General features: G+C 39.3%; 2 protein-coding genes across 6 annotated transcripts in view; one reads left to right on the top strand and one right to left on the bottom strand.

Moving 5' to 3' along the window:
• Positions 1-2323: 2323 nt before the first annotated feature.
• TFB2M (transcription factor B2, mitochondrial) lies at positions 2324-19816 on the bottom strand. 3 transcript variants are annotated; one of them, XM_084979355.1, is made up of 9 exons: positions 19397-19816; positions 18197-18285; positions 16263-16389; positions 14477-14630; positions 13301-13449; positions 10664-10753; positions 7832-7894; positions 4175-4323; positions 2324-3330 (listed from the first exon to the last, which is right to left on the bottom strand). In XM_084979355.1, exons 3-9 carry the CDS (start codon positions 16302-16304, stop codon positions 3153-3155), a joined length of 825 nt encoding a protein of 274 aa, XP_084835481.1. In that variant the 5' UTR covers positions 16305-16389; positions 18197-18285; positions 19397-19816; the 3' UTR covers positions 2324-3152. The 3 variants fall into 3 exon arrangements, with proteins under 3 accessions (XP_084835481.1, XP_020920131.2, XP_020920132.2); XM_021064472.2 differs by lacking the exon at positions 16263-16389; XM_021064473.2 differs by lacking the exons at positions 10664-10753; positions 16263-16389.
• Positions 19817-20094: 278 nt separating this feature from the next.
• Positions 20095-23464, top strand: part of CNST (consortin, connexin sorting protein) — a 92802-nt gene continuing 89432 nt past the window's right edge. For all 3 annotated transcript variants that reach the window (XM_084979346.1, XM_021064469.2, XM_084979347.1), the window contains exon 1: positions 20095-20202. The gene's annotated coding sequence lies outside the window, so the exon portion shown is untranslated. The remainder of the gene's footprint in view (positions 20203-23464) is intronic.

Genomic DNA, 23464 nt, shown 5'->3' on the forward strand with positions numbered 1-23464 from the left:
GCCAAGGTTATCACAAATCACACACCCTACCAGGGTTCTGTCTTCAACACTTTTTTTTTTTTTGGTCTTTTTGCCATTTGTTGGGCTGCTCCCCGGCATATGGAGGTTCCCAGGCTAGGGGTCTAATCAGAGCTGTAGCCGCCGGCCTAACCAGAGCCACAACTCGGGACCTGAGCCGTGTCTGCAACCTACACCACAGCTCACGGCAATGCCGGATCCTTAATCCACTGATCAAGGCTAGGAATCGAACCTGCAACCTCATGGTTTCTAGTCAGATTCCTTAACCACTGAGCCACAACGGGAACTCCTAAACTCTAGTTTCTTGAATGCAGAGTGAAGATAGAAGAGGCTTCTGGCTACCTACACATGAGGGAGTGGTGGTAGAAGATAATATATTACACCAACATTTTTTTTTTTTTTTTTTTGGCTGAACCTGCAGCATGTGGAAGTTCCCCAGCTAGGGATGGAACCCGAGCCACAGCAGTGACTTGACTTGCTGCAGTGACAACACCGGATCCTTATTAACCCACTGCACCACAAGGGAATTCCTATACCAACATTTACAACTAAATGTTAGCTATTATCTGTTATTTTCTATGCTAAGCCCTTTCAGTTTTTTTTTGTTTTTTTTTTAAAGGGCTGCACCTGTGGCTTATGGAGGTTCCCAGGCTAGGGGTCTTATTGGAGCTACAGCTGCCGACCTACGCCAGAGCCACAGCAACGCCAGATCCAAGCCGCATCTACTACCTACACAACTCATGGCAACGTAAGATCCTTAACCCACTGATCAAGGCCAGGCTTCGAACTTGCAACCTCATGGTTCCTAGTCAGATTTGTTTCTTTTGTACCATGACAGGAACTCCTGAACTTTGTTGACAGAACAAAAATGCATGAGAAACCAAAAACAAAACAAAAAGACAACTTACAGAATGGGAGAAAACAGTTTCAAATGATGCAACCAACAAGGGCTTAATCTCTAGAATATATAAACAACTTAAACAACCCAACAGCAAAAAAGCCAATCAATCAATGGAAAAATGGGCAAAAGACCTGAATAGACATTTCTCCAAAGAAGATATACAGATGCCCAACAAACACATGAAAAAATGCTCAACATCGCTGGTTATAAGAGAAATGCAAATCAAAACTACCATGAGATATCACCTCACACATCAGAATGGCCATCATTAATAAATCCACAAATAACAAGTGCTGGAGGGGCTGTGGAGAAAAGGAAACCCTCCTGCACTGTTGGTGGGAATGTAAACTGGTACAGCCACTATGGAGAACAGTCTGGAGATACCTTAGAAATCTATCCATAGAACTTCCATATGACCCTGCAATCCCACTCTTGGGCATCTATCCGGACAAAACTCTACTTAAGAGACACGTGCACCCGCATGTTCATTGCAGCACTATTCACAATAGCCTGGACGTGGAAACAACCCAAATGTCCATCGACAGATGATTGGATTAGGAAGATGTGGTATATATACACAGTGGAATACTACTCAGCCATAAAAAGGATGACATAATGCCATTTGCAGCAACATGGATGGAACTAGAGACTCTCATACTGAGTGAGATGAGTCGGAAAGACAAAGACAAATACCATATGATATCACTTATAACTGGAATCTAATATCCAGCACAAATGAACATCTCCTCAGAAAAGAAAATCATGGACTTGGAGAAGAGACTTGTGGCTGCCTGATGGGAGGGAGAGGGAGTGGGAGGGATCGGGAGCTTGGGCTTATCAGACACAACTTAGAATAGATTTACAAGGAGATCCTGCTGAATAGCATTGAGAACTATGTCTAGATACTCATGTTGCAACAGAAGAAAGGCTGGGGGAAAAAAATGTAATTGTAATGTATACATGTAAGGATAACCTGACTCCCTTGCTGTACAGTGGGAAAATAAAAAAAAATTAAAAAAAAGGCATGAAGGCTTCTGAATAACAAAGACAGAATTACTCACTCAAATTACCCTGACTATACATGACAGAATTTTTTTTTAGGGCCGTACCTGTGGCATTTGGAAGTTCCCAAGCTAGGGGTCGATTTAGAGCTGTAGCTGCCAGCCTACGACACAGTCACAGCAACGCGGGATCCAAACTGTGTCTGAGACCTACAACACAGCTCAGAGCAATACCGGATCCTTGACCCACTGATCAAGGCCAGGGATCGAACCTGCATCTTCATGGATATTAGTTGGGTTCGTTTCTGCTGAGCCACAATGGGAACTCCCATATGACAGAATTTAAAGTGAATAAGTTAGGGTCAATTTAACATTTCATTGCATAGAGAAAAAAGTCACAAAATCTTATTAAAATATTTTAATTTCTAAAAACATTTTAAGCCATATTAAAATTTAAATAATTTAATTGTACAATACTTGATAATACATCTCAACACATTGAAAAGTAAAACAAACCTCTTAAGTCAGTTTACTTCCTAAGTGTAACATGTACAAACTCTTCTGACCCTCAGCCCACCCTGGGAGGATATAAAAATTTACAGTGAAAATAGAGTATTTAAATTAATACAATGTACAGTATTTAGCCAAAAGAATTTCTAAAACTAAATTTCATCCCGTAATACCCTACAACTACCAGTATGCTTATAACAGATAGGAATTTAGGACAAATCTTTTTTTGTCTTTTTAGGGCCACACACATGGCACAGGGAGATTCCCGGGCTAGGAGCTGAGTTGGAGCTATAGCCGCTGGCATACACCACAGCCACAGCGATGCCAAATCCAAGCCTCATCTGTGACCTACATCACAGTTCATGGCAACACTAGATCCTTAACCTACTGAGCAAGTCCAGGGATCAAACCTACATCCTCATGGATGCTAGTCAGATTCGTTTCCATTGAGCCATGTTGGGAACTCCAAGACAAATCTAATTTGATCAAATCCACAATGAACTGAAGTCTTCATTTTATTCAGTTTAAATAAAACAGCAGCTATTATTTCATCCAATACACTAATGGTATCGACTGCAGAAGAAATTATCTGCTCAGTTGCGCAAAACAAGAAGTTATCTTCTGTTGAAAGGCTGTGAGCTTTTCCAGCTCGGTTCTTTTTCATTTGTGTCATAATTCCAAATAAACAAAAAGCTCCAATAAATGGCTTAGCAGTCCACTTCCTATGTGAGTGTATCTTCCATGAAGTCATCATATAGCCACCTACAGGCACCATCTTTGGAACATTCTATAATTTCAAAGAGACGCTGAAAGTCTTCAGGGTACATATCTACTATTTTCATACTGTGTTTTTTTCTCATTTGGTTCATTATATGCAATGCATCAATTGGACTCAATGAACTGCAAAATAAACACAAAGTAAATATGCTTAATTCTTCTTCATAACAAACGTCAGTCAATAGTGTTAGAGGTGGCTTCTAAGCCCAATTTAAAATGCCTAACTTATTATATACAATTAATCTTATTTAAAGAGCCTGAGTATAACATACAGCTTTAAATATGTCTATTCCTAAAATTTTACAGTTTGCCTGTAATGGAAAGAGCAGATTTAGGCTTTAAAAACATGTCCTAATGGAGTTCCCGTCGCAGCGGGATTATTTTAACATTTTGCCGGTCCTCTGACAGTACTTTGTCTATGGGCTACTGAGGACGCGGTACAATGCATGACGTACAGAACTGTACCCATCAGCCCTACATAAAAAGTATAGCGATACGAAACAGGTAATAACAGTGTAAGTTTATACGACTAGGTAGAAATATACAGAGCAGGAGGACCAGGGGGATATAATGATCTGTGACTACTTTGCTTAGGAAGCAGAACCACTGAGGACAGGCAATGACGAGAGAGAGAGAGAGATGGTGGCTATGCTGGAGTGCTAACTTTCTCCACGCCCGCCAGTTCTTCAGGTACCTTAATCCCGGGCGTTTACTCTAACAAAGACAAAACAACTTGCAGCCATTCCCGGTTGTTTTTTCAAAGAAGGAAAAAAAAACCATTAGGCTTAGGAGCTTATGTGGAAAATACATTTTCCTCAAAACGTGTACCAGCAAGAGGTATTCTGAAGAAATAGACAAGCAAAAAGATGTTACCTCACTCTGTTAACGAAGATACAAAACAACATAGCTCTAACACAAAAGTATAATTCTCACATTAAGTGGATAATTTTTTACTCTTTTTACTTACCGTAAATGGTCTACCAGCATGGCGTTGCGTTTCATAAAACACTGCCTTACCATGTGAAAAAACACATCATAGTTAAAAGGTGTTAAGGTTCTTGCAAATAAATTTCTATGAGGACTCAATTGAATAAAACACAGGTTTTGTTCTGATTCCTGCAAAGAAAGGAAAATAAATTGTGTTAGTCATAAAATATATACCATTGTTTGCTAACATACTTAAGCCACATTTTGGAAGAGGCAGGCACAATAGACCCTGTTTATCTCTGGTTCTTTTCTTTCTTTTTTGGCCACACCTGTGGCATATAAAAGTTCCCAGGCCAGGGATCGCATCCAAGCCACCGCTGTAACCTATGCTACAGATGTGGCAATTCGGGATCCTTAACCCACTGCGCCGGGCCAGGAAACAAACTTGTACTGCTGGAGAGACAATGCTGTGTCCTTAACCTGCTGTGCCACAGTGGAAACTCCCTCTCTATAGGTTCTTGGTGGATGTGCCAACCCTGGGACATTTCTCAGGGTTGTTTGCAGTGAGCCGCCTTGAAGGATAAAAGAATGTCTCCCTACAGCACAAAAAGTGGGCTTCCTTAATATTTGCTATAAAAGTGGTGGACTCCCCCAACTCTGTGCTCCTCAGTTGCAATGCAAACTCACTGTATGCGCACCATCCATCCAACTGAGCAACAATATTACACTATTCCATGGGATTTAGGGACCAATAAAGTCCTTTGACTGATCCAGGAAAATGTGTCTTTGGCCAGCATCCATGAAAGAGTGATGGCTTATTAACTTGTAAGCAGGGAAAAAAATGAAATCATAAACTGAATACTAACATATAGTGAGTTTCTTCTGTATTGGAGATGTAATACCAGATCCTATGGATAAGAAAAACTGACTTGTCATTTTTAATTGGATTTTTAAAAATTATAGAGTGTGGAGCTAAACATGGTTTTTTACAGTCAAAGGATTTTTAAAAGCAAACACCAATGATCCCACAAAGAACATGTGCCAGAGACTGTATATGGCCTGCAAAGCATAAAATGTTTAAAATCTGGCCCTTTACACAAAAAGTTTGCCAGCATGCGCTGGTATACAGTATTATACAGATTAAAATAAAACTGTATATGATCTAATGAAAAGTTAACATATCTTCTCCCCTAAAATTATTCCTCAGAAGAGGAAGCTTTATGTTTCAGTTCTTAGGAAATCTCACATATTAGCTAATAATCTCTTATTTACTTTAAAATAAGTAAGTATAATATGCATATTTAAACGTAAATACTGTTTTTTGGAAGACATGTTGTCCAAAAATAATTTCCATCAATTCTGATTTTTAGTTTTGAATGCCTATAGCTGAAGAAATCAGTAAAAAAAAAAAAAAAAAAAAGAAAGAAAAAAGAAAAGAAAAAAGGAAGATAATAACACAAACATTTAGGTTTTTTTTTTTTTTTGCTTTTTAGGGCCACACGTGTAGCATATGAAAGTTCTAGGCTAGGGGTTAAATCAGAGCTACAGCTGCCAGCCACAGTCACGGCCACAGCAATGCCAGATCCAAGCCACATCTGCGACCTACCCCACAGCTCACGGCAATGCTGGATGCTTAACCCACTGAGTGAGGCCAGTGGTTGAACCCGAATGCTCATGAATACTAGCTGGGTTCATTACCGCTGAGGCACAACAGGAACTCCTATTTTGTAATTACTAATCAGGGATAGGAATAGCCTCACAATAGAAAGCATTATAGGTTGTTGTTACCAAATCTTTTGAAGGTGACTTTAAAAAGCACCTGGTGAGGATCCTGCATTGCTGTGAGCTGTGGTGTAGATCACAGTTGCAGCTCCGATCCTGTGTTGCTGTTGCTGTGCTGTAGGCTGGCAGCTAAAGCTCCAATTTGACCCCCAGCATGGGAACTTCCATATGCTATAGGTGTGGCCCTAAAAAGCAAAAAATAAATACATAAATGAAAAGCACCTTGTAAATAGATTTAGAGTTACAGATATAGGGAAGAAAAAATCTTTCCTGATGTTCAATGACTATTTATAGCTTAGGAAAAAAGTTCCAGTGGAAGCACAAAAATATAGCTTTAAGAAAGTGGAAACTTGGAGTTCCCGTCGTGGCACAGTAGAAATGAATCCTACTAGGAACCATGAAATTGCAGGTTTGATCCCTGGCCTCGCTCAGTGGGTTAAGGATCTGGCATTGCTGTGAGCTGTGGTGTAGGCTGCAGATGTGGCTCGGATCCAGCATTGCCATGAACTGTGTTGTAGGTCACACACAGGGCTCAGATCTGGCGTTGCTGTGGCTGCAGCATAGGCCAGCAGCTGTAGCTCTGATTAGACCCCTAGCCTGGGAACCTCCATATGCCACAGGTTTGGCCCTAAAAAAAGAAAAAAATAGTGGAAACTTCAAACCACTTGGATAGAAATGAAGATCATGTGCTTTAAAAAACTGTTAAATGTCTCCAAGTGCCTCTGTAGCAATTACGAACACACTGATATCAAAGATACGTGAAATACCTGAATAAAATTCTCTCACGAAACATAACATTTGGTTATTTCATCTTCATCCCTAAAAGTTTATATAATTATGTTAGCCAAATATGTGTTTTAGCTTTTGACACTGTCATTGAGAAAGTGAGAAAGTGTGCTGTATGCAGCTATTCATTTTGAGATCACTTGGATAAGTGCCTAGTGGCATCAAGCCAAAATGTATTACTCCTATTTTGTGAGCCTATGTAACTTATGTTTCTGGATGGTGAAAGAGAACTAAAATCCTACAATCACCAATCACATTAAAATCAGAATACTCCTGGGGTTCTCTTGTGGTGCAGCAGGTTAAGGATCTGGTATTGTCACTGCAGCAGCCTGTACTGCTGCTGTGCTGCAGGTTTGTTCCCTGGCTCAGGAACTTCCACATGCTGAGGGTGTGGCCAATGAGTAATAAAAACAAATAAATAAAATCAGAATACATCTAAATTGATAATTTTCTGTTTTTCCTCTGGAGGCAAGAGCAAGTGAAGAAACAAAGTAGTAAGCAAACTACTTCAGACTGAACTAATATGTGGAGATTATGGCGTCATTAACAGTCAATCCTGAAGTGGCACTTCTGAACTGAGTACAAACTTTTTTGCTGACACTTTAGCTACTTGATTACAATTTCACTGTAAATTGCCCTATTATAATCTAAATGGAGAATCACAAATTTATAATATCATCACTTTGGTTCTATAGAAAGGGAAAAAATAAACAAAAATTAAAGCCTCACCCCTAAGCTTAGACACAAGATGTACCTGTTAGTGAAATAAACTGCTGTAAGCAGTGACATTACATATCTGATTTACTAATAAGGTATAAAACCTTTTAGTTGATCAAATCAGGTTAATATCAAAATGATTATATTTTCCAAACTTGAGAGTTATCTTCCTTTCAAAAGATGAAAAACAGAAGTCAGATTTGGTGTTTAGGCCTATTACTATGCTAGCACACACTGTATAAAAGGGCTGAAAAACACAACTCTCTTTCAAAATAATTTGAACTTATTAAAGCAATAAGATATTTTAAAAATTTCAAGATATTCTAAAATCAAAAATTTCCAGATAATGTAAAAGAAAACAAAGGATGTTTCATTTAGAGGAAAACAGGGAAAGGTATTCATTCTTTCTTACCCTATGCTGCTTCTTTTCCAGCTGCCCATTTTGGATAAATGTTCTGAATGATGAGCAAGGCTCCTTGAGGAAAGATAAACAAAACATTACTTTTAATTCTCTTTCGTCAAAGTACTCTACGATATTACTGCCTTTATAGATGTCTTGCCTGAACAACAGAACGAAATTAAATCCAAGTCACTAGTCTAACTGAACTTAAGAAAAACAACATGTGGCGTTCCCGTTGTGGCTCAGTGGTTAACGAACTCGACTAGCATCGACATGGGTTTGATTCCTGGCCTCGCTCAGTGGGTTAAGGATCCAGTATTGCTGGGAGCTGTGGTGTAGGTCACAGACATGGCTCAGATCCCGCATTGCTGTGGCTGTGGCCGTGGCTAGGAACTACAGTTCCGATTCGACCCCTAGCCTGGAAACCTCCATATGCTGCGGGTGCAGTCCTAAAAGGACAAAAAAAAAGAAGAACCAACCAGAAGATAGTTACATGTACACACATGCACACATTAAATTCCAAAATAACCGCTTTTAACACAGACTGAAGAGACTAAAACGTACAATACTGGACCTAAGGTTTGAAAGCCTATTGTAGAAAAGCTAATTTAATACTAACTGCAGTAGCAATGGAAGTGGAATAAAAATGCATTGCTGCCTATCTGTGAAATTCTCAGCAGTTCTAGGAACATCGCTAAGTAGAGGAAGGCAAAGCAGCAGCGGCAGCAGCAGCAAGCAGTGGGCACTACAGCTTCCCCCCCGATTTGGTCTATCCCCAGCAGCGGGCACAGAGGGGACCTTATTCCCATCCACCAAACCCACATGAGAGGAAAATCTGCAGGCCCCTGGGCACTGAGTTCAACAATAGACCCTCCAGATGTAGACACACAATGGACCAATGTTAAAAATGTTGGGTCCAGAAAGATTTCTCCTTTCTGGAGGCTAATAAACAGTAAAACTCAACACAGGGCCTTTAAAAACGAATACTGCAGAAAAAGACAACTATCCTGAAAACCTCACTGGGCTTCTATGAAGAAACTAGCCAAACGCCACGAGGAGAGAGGAGCTGAGATGAAAAGCTCACAGAAGGAGAGATCCTTGGAGTTAAGAAAAGATTTTAGGGAAACCAAGAACTACCGTACCAAGATCACAATGTAAAGTACAGGCAGAAAGCTAAGTGTGAAAAAGATTTCTGGGAATACAGAAAGAGAATGAGAGCATTATAGATAAGAAAGACAAGGAACATAGAGAGCCAATCTAACCACCTGATATGGTTTGGAGGGAAGAAAACAGAATCAGAACAAAAGTTAAAATTAAATAACATTCCAACAACTAATTATGCACTGAAGGTCTTACTGTATTTCTGGACAAAAGCAATGAAGAGTCTACATAGACAAACACTCTAAAATTTTTTTAAATTAAACCAGTATAACCTTGGAAGAACAGGGGATAACAAACACAATGATATACCTTATAAAAACTACTTGATATATACTCTAGTCTACTAAAATAAAAGAGAGAATGGGCTCCTACTGTATAACACGGGGAACTATATCCAGTATCTTTTGATAAACCATAATAGAAAAGAACATGAAAAAATATGTATAACTAAGTCACTCTGCTATAGAGCAGAAATTAACAAAACATTGTAAATCTGTACTCGTCTGTACTCATAATCTATACTCATTAAAATTTAAAAAAGAGCGCTAATGGGCAAATTACAACATGAAAGTAGTATTGATCATTTTTCCCCGGTACTCTAGACTTCTATTAAGATCAACAGCCCCCCTAAAAAATAGTAGCTACCAGTCACATGTTGCTAGTGAACACATGAAATATGTCCAGTCTGAATTGAGATGTTTTAACTAAAATATACATTGGACTTCTAGTACACACACAAAAAAGGATATAAATTATGTGATAACTAGTTTTAAAATATTGATTACGCACTGAAATTATATTTTGAATTGAGGTTGAATACAATATTAAAATTAATTTCACCTATTTCCTTTCTACTTTTCATAACATGGCTACTGGAAAATGTATAACTAACCATACATGTGGCCTGTATTACCTTTCTACTAGACAACTCTGATCTTGCCTAAGGAAATAAACTAAAAAGGGCAATGCTCTATAATGAGGTATTGAGTAACCATTAAAAACTTAAATGTTTAGGTAGAGGGAAAAAAAAAATCTTAAAAATAGCTATTACCTAGTAAATGAAAACAATAATACACTCTTCACTATATAAAGGGAAGAAGAAAAGAAAAAAAAAAAAACAAAAAAAACCCACCAGGAAAAATTATGCCGCAAATGTCAACAGTGATTTCTGGGCGGTAGAACTATAGTGATGATTTTTTTTTTAACTTTTTTTTTTTTTTTGCATGTATGTGTGTATGTATTTTTTTTTTTGGCCACTCCCATGGCATTTGGAGTTTCTAGGCCAGGGATCAGATCTGAGCCAAGCCATAGTTGCAACCTATGCCATAGCTATGGCAATGCTGGATCCCTAACCCACTGGGCCGGGCCAGGGCTAGAAACCATGCCAATCCGGTTGTGCCACGGCGGAACTCCTACAGTGATGATTTTAAAAGACTTTTCTTCTTTTTCTTTAACATGTCTCGCATTTTTATAATGATATTATTTTTACAATCAGAGAAAAATATAAATATTTCTGACAGAAAAATATCAGCACAAAGTTACCTTGCTCTATTATCTTCAACACTTGGGGAAAATTAAAAAAAAATTCATCTTTTAATTTTTCTCCATTTACTGGTTACAGAAATCTAACTTCTTTGAAAAATGATGAAGTCCTCTGCTGAAATTTAGAAGGCTTTTACTTACCGTATGCAGGACCTTAATCCCACAAGCTAACTGACAGAGTACACTTAGTGCTTGATATAAGTTTGGATTTTGAGGATTTGCCATTATTTTCTAGTAAAAAGAAAACAGAAGGTACATGTTACACATAGCTATAGTCAATTAATCAAAATCAAATGTTGGGAGTTCCCATCGTGGCTCATTGGTAACAAACCCAACTAGGAGCCATGAGGATGCAGGTTTGATCCCTGGCTTCGCTCAGTGGGTCCAGGATCTGGCATTGCTGTGAGCTGTGGTGAAGGTCGCGGGCATGGCTTGGATCCTATGTTGCTGTGCTTATGTGCAGCTATGGTTCTGATTTAGCCCCTAGTCTGGGAATTTCCATATGCTGTGGAGGTGGCCCTAAAGACAAAAAAAAAAAAAAAAAAAAAAAAAAGTTGGATCTTAATTCTATCTAGAAATGAAAGAAAATTAGAATTAAGTGCAAAATCTTAACAATAACTATTTCAAAGAGGAAAAAATCTTAAAATTTTCATACTGAAATATATTATTATGCACACTTAAAATATAATGCATTTGAGATTTTCTTTAACTATATAATCTCATAAATTCTCATAAAACAAAAAAAGTGAAACGAAAATGTGTAATTACTGTGGAGAATGGTAATTGTGTTAGAAATATGTATTAGCTGGACTATTAAATTTTGAGTCAAGAAAGATTTAGGCTGACACTTGGAAGCTTGGAGGTCACCTCACTGAATGAGAGGGCACTAGAGAGAGAAGAAACCAAATGTGACAAGGTCCATGGTAAAAGAAACATTAGAACATTTTCCCAGGAGCAAGATGTAACCTGATGAAGCATTTTTTATTTCACTTCCTTTCATTCTCTCATGGGTGTAAAGCCTCAAGGATCTGAGTCTCCTGCTCTTTCCAGGGATAGTCAATATTTACTTACAACTTGGATCTCAGTGAAGAAATCACCCCTTCCTTTCTTGCCTCCACCTCCCTCCCAACTCAGAGCTCTCCTACATACAAACAGGGATTTCGGGTTATACTGCATTAAAAGACTAATAACATGAAGCGCTCTGGACAGCAAAGACATATAACTCTCAAGGACTTAAGGGCGCCCTTCGATTTCAGAGAATAAAAAAGTAGTGTAAAACCTTATGTTCACTAGGGCATTAGTCACAATAGCCAAGAAAGCGATATAACCTAAGTGTCTAATGACATATGAATGGATGAGGATGTGATATATATATATATACACACACATATATATACCTTAGCCATAAAAGACTAAAATCTTGCCACTTTTGACATGGATAGACCCAGAGAGTGTTATGCGAAATAAGTCAAAGATAACTACGGCATGATTTCACTTATATGTGAATCTAAAAAACAAAATACATAAACACAGAAACAGTCATAGATACAGGAAACAAACAGAAGGCTGCTACAGGTGAGTGGATGGGGGAGTAAGTGAAACAGATGAAGGAACTATAGAGGTAGATACTCTTTTAGTTACGAAATAAATGAACCAGGGGGATGCCACGCACAGGGTGGGAAACATAGTCAAAACCACTGTAGTATCTTTGTATGATGACGGATGGTAACTAGACTTATCATGGTGATCCCTTTGTAAGGTAGAAATAATCAAATAATCATGTTGTATAGCAGGAACTAACATAATGTTTAGATCGATTATACTTCAAAAAACAAAAGATCCTGATTGTGGTTCTCAGAGGCAGGGAGTGGAGGGGAGGGGGAACTGAATGAAGGTGGTCAAAAGGTATAGATGTCCAGTTATGTAACGCATGACATGATTAGTATCATTAACACTGAGCTGTGTTATATACGGAAGTTGTGAAGAGTAAATCTGAAGAGCTCTCATGACAAGGAAAAATATTTATTTTATTTTGTATCTGTATATGACGATGGATGTTCACCAAACTCATACAATAATCATTTCATGGCATATGTAAGTCCAAATATTATGCTATATGCCTTTAATTTATACAGTGCTACACGTCAATTATATTCATTGACAGAAATGGATAAACAAAAGGTGTTGAGGTGGTGTAAATGTACCATGAAATATTACTCAGCATATTATTATTATTAACAAAGAATGACATACTGACACATGCTACAACTTGGATGAACCCTAAAGATACTATGCTAAGTCAAATAAGCCAGACCCAAAACGGAATGCTGTATGATTCCATTTACATGAAGTACCTAGACTAGTCAAATTCACAAACAATTCATAGTAAAACAACAGTTGCCAGGGGTGCAGGGAATTAGTGTTTCATGAGCGCTGAGTGTGAGTGTGGAACGATGAAAAAGTTCTGAAGAAGAGCTGGTTGGTGGTAACAGTTGGACCACAAGGTGAAAAGACTTGTTACTGAAGTGTACATATATAAAAACTGTTAAAATGGTAAGCTGTATGTGTTACATATATTTTAACACACATACACCAAAAAAAAACTTAAAAAAAAAAAAAAATCTAAAGAGTGCGCCATAGAAACTGAAAAAACCACCTCAGCAGTACTCTCAAACGTCATGACCCAAATAAAAACCACATGGATTAGGACAACTCAGAGAAAAATCACAGAACTTTTTTAAAACAAAAAAACTAATCAGGTACTTGTTAATAACCTACCCGGCATTCTTTTTCGGTAACAAACATGTTTACTTCTACCCGTCCATATTCATATATAGAAGTACAAGAATACAGATCATGTAAGAGTTTCCAAAGTGTATTTCTCTCATTTCTAGTTGGTAGGACGCCAACTACTTTAAAAGCCGCACCTGTTAAGAATATAAGCAAAAAAGATTCTCATACTAAATGAGGTAAGTCAGGAAGAGAAAGACAAATACCATATGATATCACTTATATCTGGAATCTAATATATGGCACAAATGAACCTTTCCACAGAAAACAAAGTCATGGACTTGGAGAAAAGACTTGTGGTTGCAAGGGGGAGGAGGAGGGAACCGGATGGACTGAGAACTTGGGGTTAATAGATGCAGACTATTGCCTTTGGAATGGATTAGCAATGAGATCCTGCTGCATAGCAGGAACTGGGAACTATATCTAGTCAATTACGATGGAGCATGAAAATATGAGAAAAAAAGAATCTATACATGTATGTGTAACTGGGTCACCATGCTGTACAATAGAAAACTGACAAAACACTGCAAACCAGCTATAATGAAAAAAAATATCATTATATAAATAGCAAAAAAATAATAAAATACTGGAAGTCTTTTAAAAAAAGAATATTAGCAAAAGTCTTTAAATAAGTCTTTTTTTTTTTTTTTTTTTTTTTATCTTTTTAGGGCCACACCTGCAGCACATGGAGGTTCCCAGGCTAGGGGTCTAATCAAAGCTGTTGCTGCCGGCCTACACCACAGTCACAGCCACGCAGGATCCCAGCCACATCTGCAACTTATACCATAGCTCACGGCAACACGGGATCCTTAACCCACTGAGCGAGGCCAGAGATCGAACCTGCAACCTCATGGTTCCTAGTCGGATTTGTTTCCACTGCGCCATGACCAGAACACCTAAATAAATTCTTAACACTGTTTCCATGACCATACTTCACTGAGTCAAACCAAATTATTAGGTATATTAAGTTTATTTCAATTAAAACCAAGCCTTAGCATCTCTCCTTGATCCATAACTTAGCTTCTATAAAAGCGCTGTGTGTCGAGGTGAGGGAAAAACCATATTCAATTTAAGAGCAACTGACCATAAACTTTATATCTGGTGTACTGCTATACAAAGCTGACAAATTATAAGGTACCTGATTTACTGAATGACAAAAATCACCTTTTGACCAAGGATTTGGTCCTATTCCCAAATTCCGAAAAAGTGTCTCTGCAGTCATGATCGGAGGTGTTAGGGCTCCATGACCTCTAGGATCCAGTTTAAAGAAGTCACAGTAGACCACTTTTAGTTTTCCACCCAGCTTCTGTCCTAGATCCTAAAGAGAGACAGAGATAACATGTTTAGAAATGTCAGTGTTATGCAGACCTTGTAACAATTCCAAGATTTATTTCAAAAACTAATTCTTTGAAAAATATTACTCTCTCAAAAAAGGTATAAAGCAAACATTACAGGAGTTCCTGTTGTAGCTCAGTGGGTTAAGAACCCAACTCATTCATGAGCATGTGGGTTTGATCCCTGGCTTCAATCAGCAGTTTAAGAACCCAGCATTGCCGAAAGCTGTGACTTCAGTCGCAGATGTGGCTGAGATCTGGCCTTACTGTGGTTATGGTGTAAGCCAGAAGCTGCAGCTCAGATTTGACCCCTAGCCTGGGAACTTCCATATGCTGCAGGTGCGGCCCTAAAAAATAAAAAAATAAAAAAAAGTAAAGAAAACATTACTAACATACCCTAAAATGTAACAGTTAATAGAAATCAATGTGACAAAGTGACATTAACAAATTATTACTTATCCTTTTACTTTCTTTACTTTCCCTCAATGGCTTCTATTATTCAGAGCTGCACTCCATTGGTTAGACATGGGAGAATTTTTTACAACAGAAAATAATAATTACATTAAAGTGAAGGGCACATAGATTCAAGAGAGTATTTCTTTTATCCAGAACAGTTTAGTTGGTCCTTCACCAAGCGAACTTAGTTCAATGTGTAGGGCACTCTCCATTTTCCTCTATCATTTACTTTTTCTAAAAACAGAGGCAACTATAGAAAAAAAGGCCACCAGAAGCATCCAATATACCCAAATCTTTTTACTGCCCTACACCTGGCAGTAGGGCTAGAGAACACAATAGTGAGAGGAAGTATTAGCTACAGACTCTACAAACTTAATACCAAGTTACAACAAAATCAAACAGAAGAGAGCAATGTTTTGATGTATACACTGATGTTCTCATGCACAAAAAAATTGTACTGGTATTTATTGATGTTTCAATGAATTCACAATTTAAAGTTATAAATTAAAAAAAAAGTTTTCTTAACTTAGAATTCAACCAATAAATATGATTTTATTTCTAAATCTAGTAAATTTGAATGATTTTTCTCAAGAGAACCCTTGAGAAAAAAAACAAGTGAAGGGAGTTCCCGTCGTGGCGCAGTGGTTAACGAATCCGACTAGGAACCATGAGGTTTCGGGTTCGGTCCCTGCCCTTGCTCAGTGGGTTAACGATCCGGCGTTGCCGTGAGCTGTGGTGTAGGTTGCAGACGCGGCTCGGATCCCGCGTTGCTGTGGCTCTGGCGTAGGCCAGTGGCTACAGCTCCGATTGGACCCCTAGCCTGGGAACCTCCATATGCCGCAGGAGCGGCCCAAAGAAATAGCAAAAAGACAAAAAAAAAAAAAAAAAAAAAAAAAAGTGAAAAGAACAGACTGCAACTGGAAATCATGTTTATGGTCCCTTAATTTTGAGATGGCTATTGGACCATCCAAGTGGAGATGCTAGGTAGGAGGAAGCTGCAGACCTGAACAGAGAAGTCCGTGGAGTAGTCTAGACTAAAGACATAAATGTGCTGAAGTATGACGCAGTTTACCACAAAACCTGATGTCTCTTGAACTGAAGATATAGTTATTTCTGCAGCAATAGCTTTCACAATTCAAATGAGATATATCATGACTTACTCTTATGGAACACAATTTGCAACATGTGTATCTTTTGGACATCCAGATAAGAAAACAAACTGCTGCTGCTTGTTAATGTGAAGTCCCAGGAATTTTATCTCGGGAATGGAGTAGGGTGAGAGAGAGTCTAAATTCAGATAAAAACCCAGAGTCAAGCATTATCCTTGAAAATCCTTTCAGTTTTTAGGAACGAAATTGAGAGCATTAGGGTAGCTAGAAATACTGTCTGGTAAGAGCATCATCACGTTAAGGTCCTGATTCAGGGACACAAAGGTTCTATTTAAATTCTTTGTTAATTCTGGCAAATACATGAATTCACGCAAAACTCTGAATGTCTTTTCACTTTATGACATAGGTAAAAGAAATTCTGCTGAAGGCTCAGCTCGCTTATGCTGAGGAGGGAATAAGGAGTTAGAAAAGCCTTAACCAAAGAAAAAACTAGTTCTAATCAAAGACTGGATTTAGTCAATGATGTTTAAATTTTGTGCTTACATTATCAGCTTTAGAAACATTTTATGACTGATGTTCCGGTAGGAAATACTGTTTGTGAGGAATTTCCTAGCCTCTAACCCTCTTTTTATCTCCCCAATGAATCAACTGTTTTTAAATTAAGACTGTTATCTTGATCTTACAGGAAAGCAACTATGGTGCTACAGGATAACCAACTATAAACAGAAGAACATTTTAATGTCATCTTAATTATTTTGTAAAATGTAGATTAATCTTCAAAACTAGGCTTCCTTTTTAAAGACCAAGACAAGAGCTATCTTGCTTTTAATTTCCAGGTTGAAATTACAAATGGCTATGTTTAATTAATCATTTCATGACCTTGAATCTTTGAACAATTTAATGTGTTCTTTCTCTATGTTTTTGGCATTCCAGCAGATTTAACATCAATTAAAGAACCTGGCTAAACTCTAGGTTTTTTAATTTGTGGAAAAAATAACAATCTAATTACACAGTTTTATTTAAAAATAGCTGGATTTGGGAGTTCCTGTTGTGGCACAGCAGAAACGAATCCGACTAGGAACCATGAGGTTGCAGATTCGATCCTTGGCCTTGCTCAGTGGGTTAAGGATCTGGTGTTGCTGTGAGCTGTGGTATAGGTTACATATAAGGAAGGATATGGCTCAGATCTGGTGTGGCTGTGGCCGGCAGCTGTAGCTCCGATTCGACCCCTAGCATGGGAACCTCCATATGCCGAGAGTGTGGCCCTAAAAAGCAAAAAAACAAAAAACAAAAACCTGGATTTTGTCATTTTTTGTTGTCATCTTGTGGTTTCAGATAATACCATTTAACGTGGTTTTAGGAAGTTGAAACAAGGAAGTATAAGCTTCCTGAATTGAATGGAAAGATGTATGAAGAAGGGAGGGAGAGAAAGAGAAAGAAAAAGAGGCGGGCAATGAGGCAAGTAATTTCCACATCACTGTTATGTGAAGTTGTCTGCTATACATGAATCCAAATTCATTACAAAATCCAACTGGATAATGCCTTTAGTCCATGAAATTTTGTCTGAATGTATCAATTCTTTCTTACCTTGGGAACTCTAAATCCAGAGTTAACATAGTCTTATGTTAGCACTCTACATCTAATCTTTTACTCCAACTAGACTCTAAGCTTAGTTCTAAGCCTTAAGAAAGAAGGGGCACAGCATAGTCTACTAGTGATGACAAAACAAGCCTCGAGATACCAATTTAACATTTTAATCAAAGTTATCCATCTGTAGCAGAGATAGAACCAGAAAAAGAAAAGTCTCTGAATCCAATCTTCTAGTAATTCAACAAACATTGATATTTACTATGTCCTAGTCACTGGGAGCAATATATTTAAGGCATGGCCCCTGAAAACAATTCTTTGAAGATAAACTATGCTTACCTAAACCAGTCAAAGGTAGCTGATTGAACAATAAGTTATTTCTAGAAACAAAAATATACCTCCAATTGTGGAATAAAAGCTTTGTCACTTTCACAGGCAATCACTCTGGCACCACTTTCAAGTAATGCTCGTGTCAGGAATCCAGGACCTAATACATTAACAAAATGAAAACTTTATTTGCAAAAGAAAATAATTTCTTTCAATATAAAGAAATCACGTTTTACCTGGATAACCTAATTATTTTTCTTCTTTTTGTGGCCATGCCTGAAGTGTCCTGGCTAGAGGTCCAACTGGAGCTGCAACTGCTGAGCTATGCCACAACCACAGCAAATCGGGATCCTTAATCCACTGAGGCGGGAGATCGAACCAGCATCCTCACAAACACTATGTCAAGTTCTTAACCCTCTGACTCACAGTGGGAACCCCTGTATGATCTAATTTTAATTCTCACAACATCCCCAGAGTATAATTACTCTATATAAGGAAACTGGGAATTAAATACAGTCACTTGACTCCAACATCACAATTGGTTAAGCAGTGCTCCTTGGCTTTGAATTTATTCCATTGAAGACTGCAAAGCCTGTCCCCTTTATTTTTTTTTGTCTTTTTAGGGCCACACCCCGTGGCATATAGAAGTTCCCAGGTAGGAGGTCAATCTGAGCTGTAGCTGCCGGCCTACACCACAGCCACAGGAATGTGGGACCCTAGCCATGTCTGCGACCTACACCACAGCTCACCGCAACGCCGGATCCCTGACCCACTTAGCGAGGCCAGGGATCAAACCCAAATCCTCTTCGATGCTAGCTAGTCGGATTCGTTTCTGCTGAGCCACAATGGGAACTCCAAAATCAGCACTCTTAATCACGATGTTTTACTATCTCTCAAGAAAAAATCCCAAAAAACCAAACCAAAAAAGACTGCCTTTAGCCTACCACTTTCAGGCTATCTGCCAGACCTAAACAGAACTAACTCATGATAGGAAATAGTGCTTTAAAAAAATTCTTTGTCAAGTTTATAAATCTTGTGCTCCCAGTATCCTGCTATGGTCTATAAAAGATGCACAGAAAAGATAAAAGTTGTTTTGGGAAGACGGGGAAATAGAAGCACAGCTTTTATCAAAATACTTTTCAAAGTGCAAACTGCTACGGAAATATCTTGTGGTGTCATGATTAACACAGACCATATAAACTGCTCAAATCCTGTTTTAGACGATCTGCAGAAGTGAATATCCAAGAAAATGCAGTCCATGAAGGACTCACCCGGATTGCACTCCAGGAAGAGCTGGCCAGATTTTCGTTTTCTTCGCAGGATCCGCACCAAGTTCTCAGCCACTCTCGGATTAGTTATGTACCGCTTGGGTTCTGAGTTGTGCTTGTACACACGCGACTTCCCGAAACCCACACAGGGCACCAGCTTCGGTTGGAAATCAGACAAGGCACGGCGGTGCCCCGCCGGAACATCCTTCCTCCTTGCCGCTCCGGACCTCAAAGTGCAAAAGCGCCCAGGGACGGTCAAGGCTGAGAGCGTTAGCCGTGGTGGAAGCCCCGCCCATGGGACCCACATTGTCCCCCTCTAAGGTTCGTCCCAAAGTCACCCGGGCTCGTTACAACGTTGACGAACTCCATACAGGACGACCCACGTGCAACCTCTCCTGATCCCGGGACTACGCCGGCGGAAGTAAACACTCCACACTGTGCGTGCGAGCGACCTCGCCGGTGTGACCTTGACGTCACATCCGCTTCCGTGCCGGCACAGACGCCCGAGGGTTGTGAGTGGACGGCCGGAGGTAGCTGGGCTCCTACTCTATGGTCGTCAGCCCTCTGTACCTCCTCTCTAGCCGCCCGCGCTCTATGCTCCGCGGTCAGGGGCCGCCGGCCGCCAGCCCGCCCGCCGGGAGGGGTGCGCAGAGAGAGGCGGGGCGGGAAGGCAAGAGGTGTCCCCTCCACCCGAACGGCGGGAGACCCGAGCAAGCTCTGTGACAGCTCGTCGGCCGCCATGTCAGCGAGCGGGGCTGGAAACAGACCCGGCGCCCGGTGGTAGCCCTCCTTTCGTCTCCCGTTCCCAGGTGAGGAGAGGACGAGTGGGACGCAGGGGGCCGGCCAGCTCGCGGCCCTGGGAAAAGCCTTTGGGAACCCACTCGCTCCTCCCCCGGTGCTGTCCTCCCCCGGCGGCGGAGCCGCCTCTGCCCTCCTGGTGCGGTGGAGCGCGGTACTCTCACCCCCGCCCCGTCTCCGCTCTCCTGTTTTTCTCTCTTTTCTCTCGCCGCCCTCGTCTCTCCTTGCGCAGCGCGCCCATTTCTCCCTCCCTAGGGCACTCGCGCCCAAAGCCGTCCCTCGCCCGGCTCCCCGCGGAGCCTGCGGCTGCCGCTGTGCCTCTGTTCCTTCCTGTTCTGCTGCTCATAGCCCCGACTCTCCATCCCTGAGAGGGGTTTTATCTTCCTTCCTACCTGTGTTTTTTGGTTTTTTTTCCGCTCACCGCCTTGGTTGTCAGGAACCGCCTAGTGTCTCCCTTCCTTTCCTCCTCCTGGGACAATGTTTACCTTGATTGTTATTTTTAATTTGCGTATTTAAAAGATTTAAAATTAAGATTTAAAAGCTTACAATGTATTTCTAAGCTTCAGAAGATTAAGGTCTTTGGATGCTTATTTTGTTGCCTTTGTAAACTTAGTCAAAGACATTGTACCGTGGAATGCAATTTAAAAGACCAGTTCCAAAGACTCTAAAAATAGGATGCTCTAATGGAAATTTTGGCAGTCTTTTTACCTATTGGACGGTGTTAGAAGGCTCAATTCTTTGAGAGTGATTTCAGTGATTAAGGATCATACTCAAAAAGAGCTTTATCCAAAACCCTTTCCACCAAGGCAAGAAACCGCAGCCAGTCAACTTCCTATTTTAAAATATGTACAATTCTTTCTGCTTACTTTCCTGGGAGCGTAGTTGAGCTTGGCATTTAAATGCACAAGGAAAAGGTTTCTAAGGAATGCATCACCTAGCAAATAGGAGCCAGAAGATTTACTCTGTGGATGAATCGCATATGGATAAAGAATTGGTGGCCAAATATGACCTTTTTCGGAGTATATATTTGTTAGGCACCGTAGAAAGTATCTCACCAACTCTTTTGGAAGCCGTGGGGACTCTTTGGTCTTAATTTTTTAATATCCTTTTAAAATACAATTTCCCCGTTGACAGTTCTCTAGGAGTTATTTGTGCATCCTCTAAACACCTGAGTGAGTTCCATCCCCCTTATCCTTTACCTAGCTGTCTCCGCCTCTGTCCTTATAAAAATATTTTCGTAGATTCAGAAATATACTCGATCCCCCCCACACAAGGGCCCGGGGGGGGCCTAAATATTTCTAAAATCAAAGCAGAGTGATGTATTACAGTAGAGGAAGAAGTGATTCACTCATGGAACTGTGTTGTTGAATTTTTCACTTTCAAAATATACTTTTAAAAATTGTGGTAAAAAATACTTATTTTAAACTATGCTTTCTTATTTCATGCTATTTGCGAATCCAAGCTAGCCTGCTCAGCCTTAGAGAAACTGATGTAGTTTTTAATTTTGCTTTTGAGTGGTGTTATTTTCTTTTTGGTTTTTGAAAAGAGAGTTAGGTTATGGTAATTATTTCCCTTTCTATAGCATTAATGATTTGTTTGTAGCTGAGGGTGCTTGAATAATATCAGAAACAGAATCTTATACATTTAATTTTCCTGAAATGAAAGAAATGTCCATTTCACATTAAAGATGAGCTTATAATTGGCATTTAGACCTATTTTATTAGAAAAACTTTGTATGTTTCCTATATTTTCTTAAGAGGTGTGATTTTTTGCATCCTGTGCTATTTTTGCTGTTTTGAAGTAATGCACTCTTTAAAGTAGTATCAGACAAAGTGAGTCTACTGTTTGTACACTCTTCTTTTTTTTTTAATAGTTATTTCCCCAGTACAATTTTTTTTTCTACTGTACAGCATGGTGACCCACTTACACATACATGTACACATTCTATTTTCTTACATTATCATGCTCCATCATAAGTGACTAGACATAGTTCCCAGTGCCTCACAGCAGAATCTCATTGCTAATCCATTCCAAAGGCAATAGTTTGTTTCTATTAACCCCAAGCTCCCCAACCACCCCACTCCCTCCCTCTCCCCCTTGGTAACCACAAGTCTATTCTCCAAGTCCATGATTTTCTTTTCTGTGGAAAGGTTCATTTGTGCTATATATTAGATTCCAGATATAAGTGCTATCATACAATATTTGTCTTTCTCTTTCTGACTTAACTTCACTCAGTATCAGTCTCTAGTTCCATCCATGTTGCTGCAAATGGCATTATTTCATTCTTTTTTATGGCTGAGTGTACACTCTTAAGTTATTTTTATTATTATCTCAAGTTAATTGGTAGAGAAGCCAAAATATTGCTTTTTCTTTTGACTTTTTATATGCAATTGGAATTGGAAAATGCCAAGTGATAGTTCTTGCTTGTCATCAAAATTAATGCTGTGGGTCTAGGGTAGTGCTGTCCATTAGAAATGGACTGCAAGCTACATGAGCAATTTAAAGTTTTCTGGTCACACTAACAAAGTAAAAAGGACACAGGTGGAATTAATTTTAATACATTTATTTAATCTTATACACGATTTCAACATGTAATCAGTTTTAAAAGTTAATAATGAGCTATTTTACATTTTTTCCACACTGAATCTGAAATCTGATGTGCATGTTACATTTACGGTACCTCTGAGTTTAGACTACCTGTATGTCTTAGCTGATGGCTAAGACCTTATTGGGCAGTGCGTATCTATAGAATTGCTGTGTGATTTGTCTTCCTCTGAGTGTTGACTGTGTTAACACTGAGGGGGATAAACAGGTGCCCCGTGCTTGTTTAGTGAGGGTCATAAGATGAACAGAGTGCACAGTCATTTCCTGGGGTGTCATTGTTACTCTTGTTTACTCCTACATGTCAACGATGTGTCAAGGCATTGCATGAGTCTTTGTGTACTACCTCTGTTAGTATTAAGTAAGGAGAACTTGAAGACACACAGAAGATTGAACTTTATTGTGAACAGGTAGGGTGCCTGCTGCTGTAGACTTATTTTCTGAGTCAGTTTCAGGTGCGGCTAAGAGCTTTGTAAATGTACTTCTTTGTATGATGGTGTTTTATCAAAGGAAACATAAAATCTTTTTGCAAAAATTTAGAAAAGAAGAGGGTTTGCTTTTTGGCTGTAAAACACTGAGACCTGAGTAGTAGCAACACACACACACACACACAGACACACGTATGTGTGATGGTTTAGGTAAATTTTAAAGAAGCATGGCAGTTTTAGTAGA

The sequence above is a fragment of the Sus scrofa genome, chromosome 10 (genome assembly GCF_054392235.1).
Source record: "Sus scrofa isolate SSC_HxYL_T2T_F1_AM1 chromosome 10, Sscrofa_HxYL_maternal_Yorkshire_Landrace_v2.0, whole genome shotgun sequence".
Lineage (NCBI taxonomy): Eukaryota > Metazoa > Chordata > Mammalia > Artiodactyla > Suidae > Sus > Sus scrofa.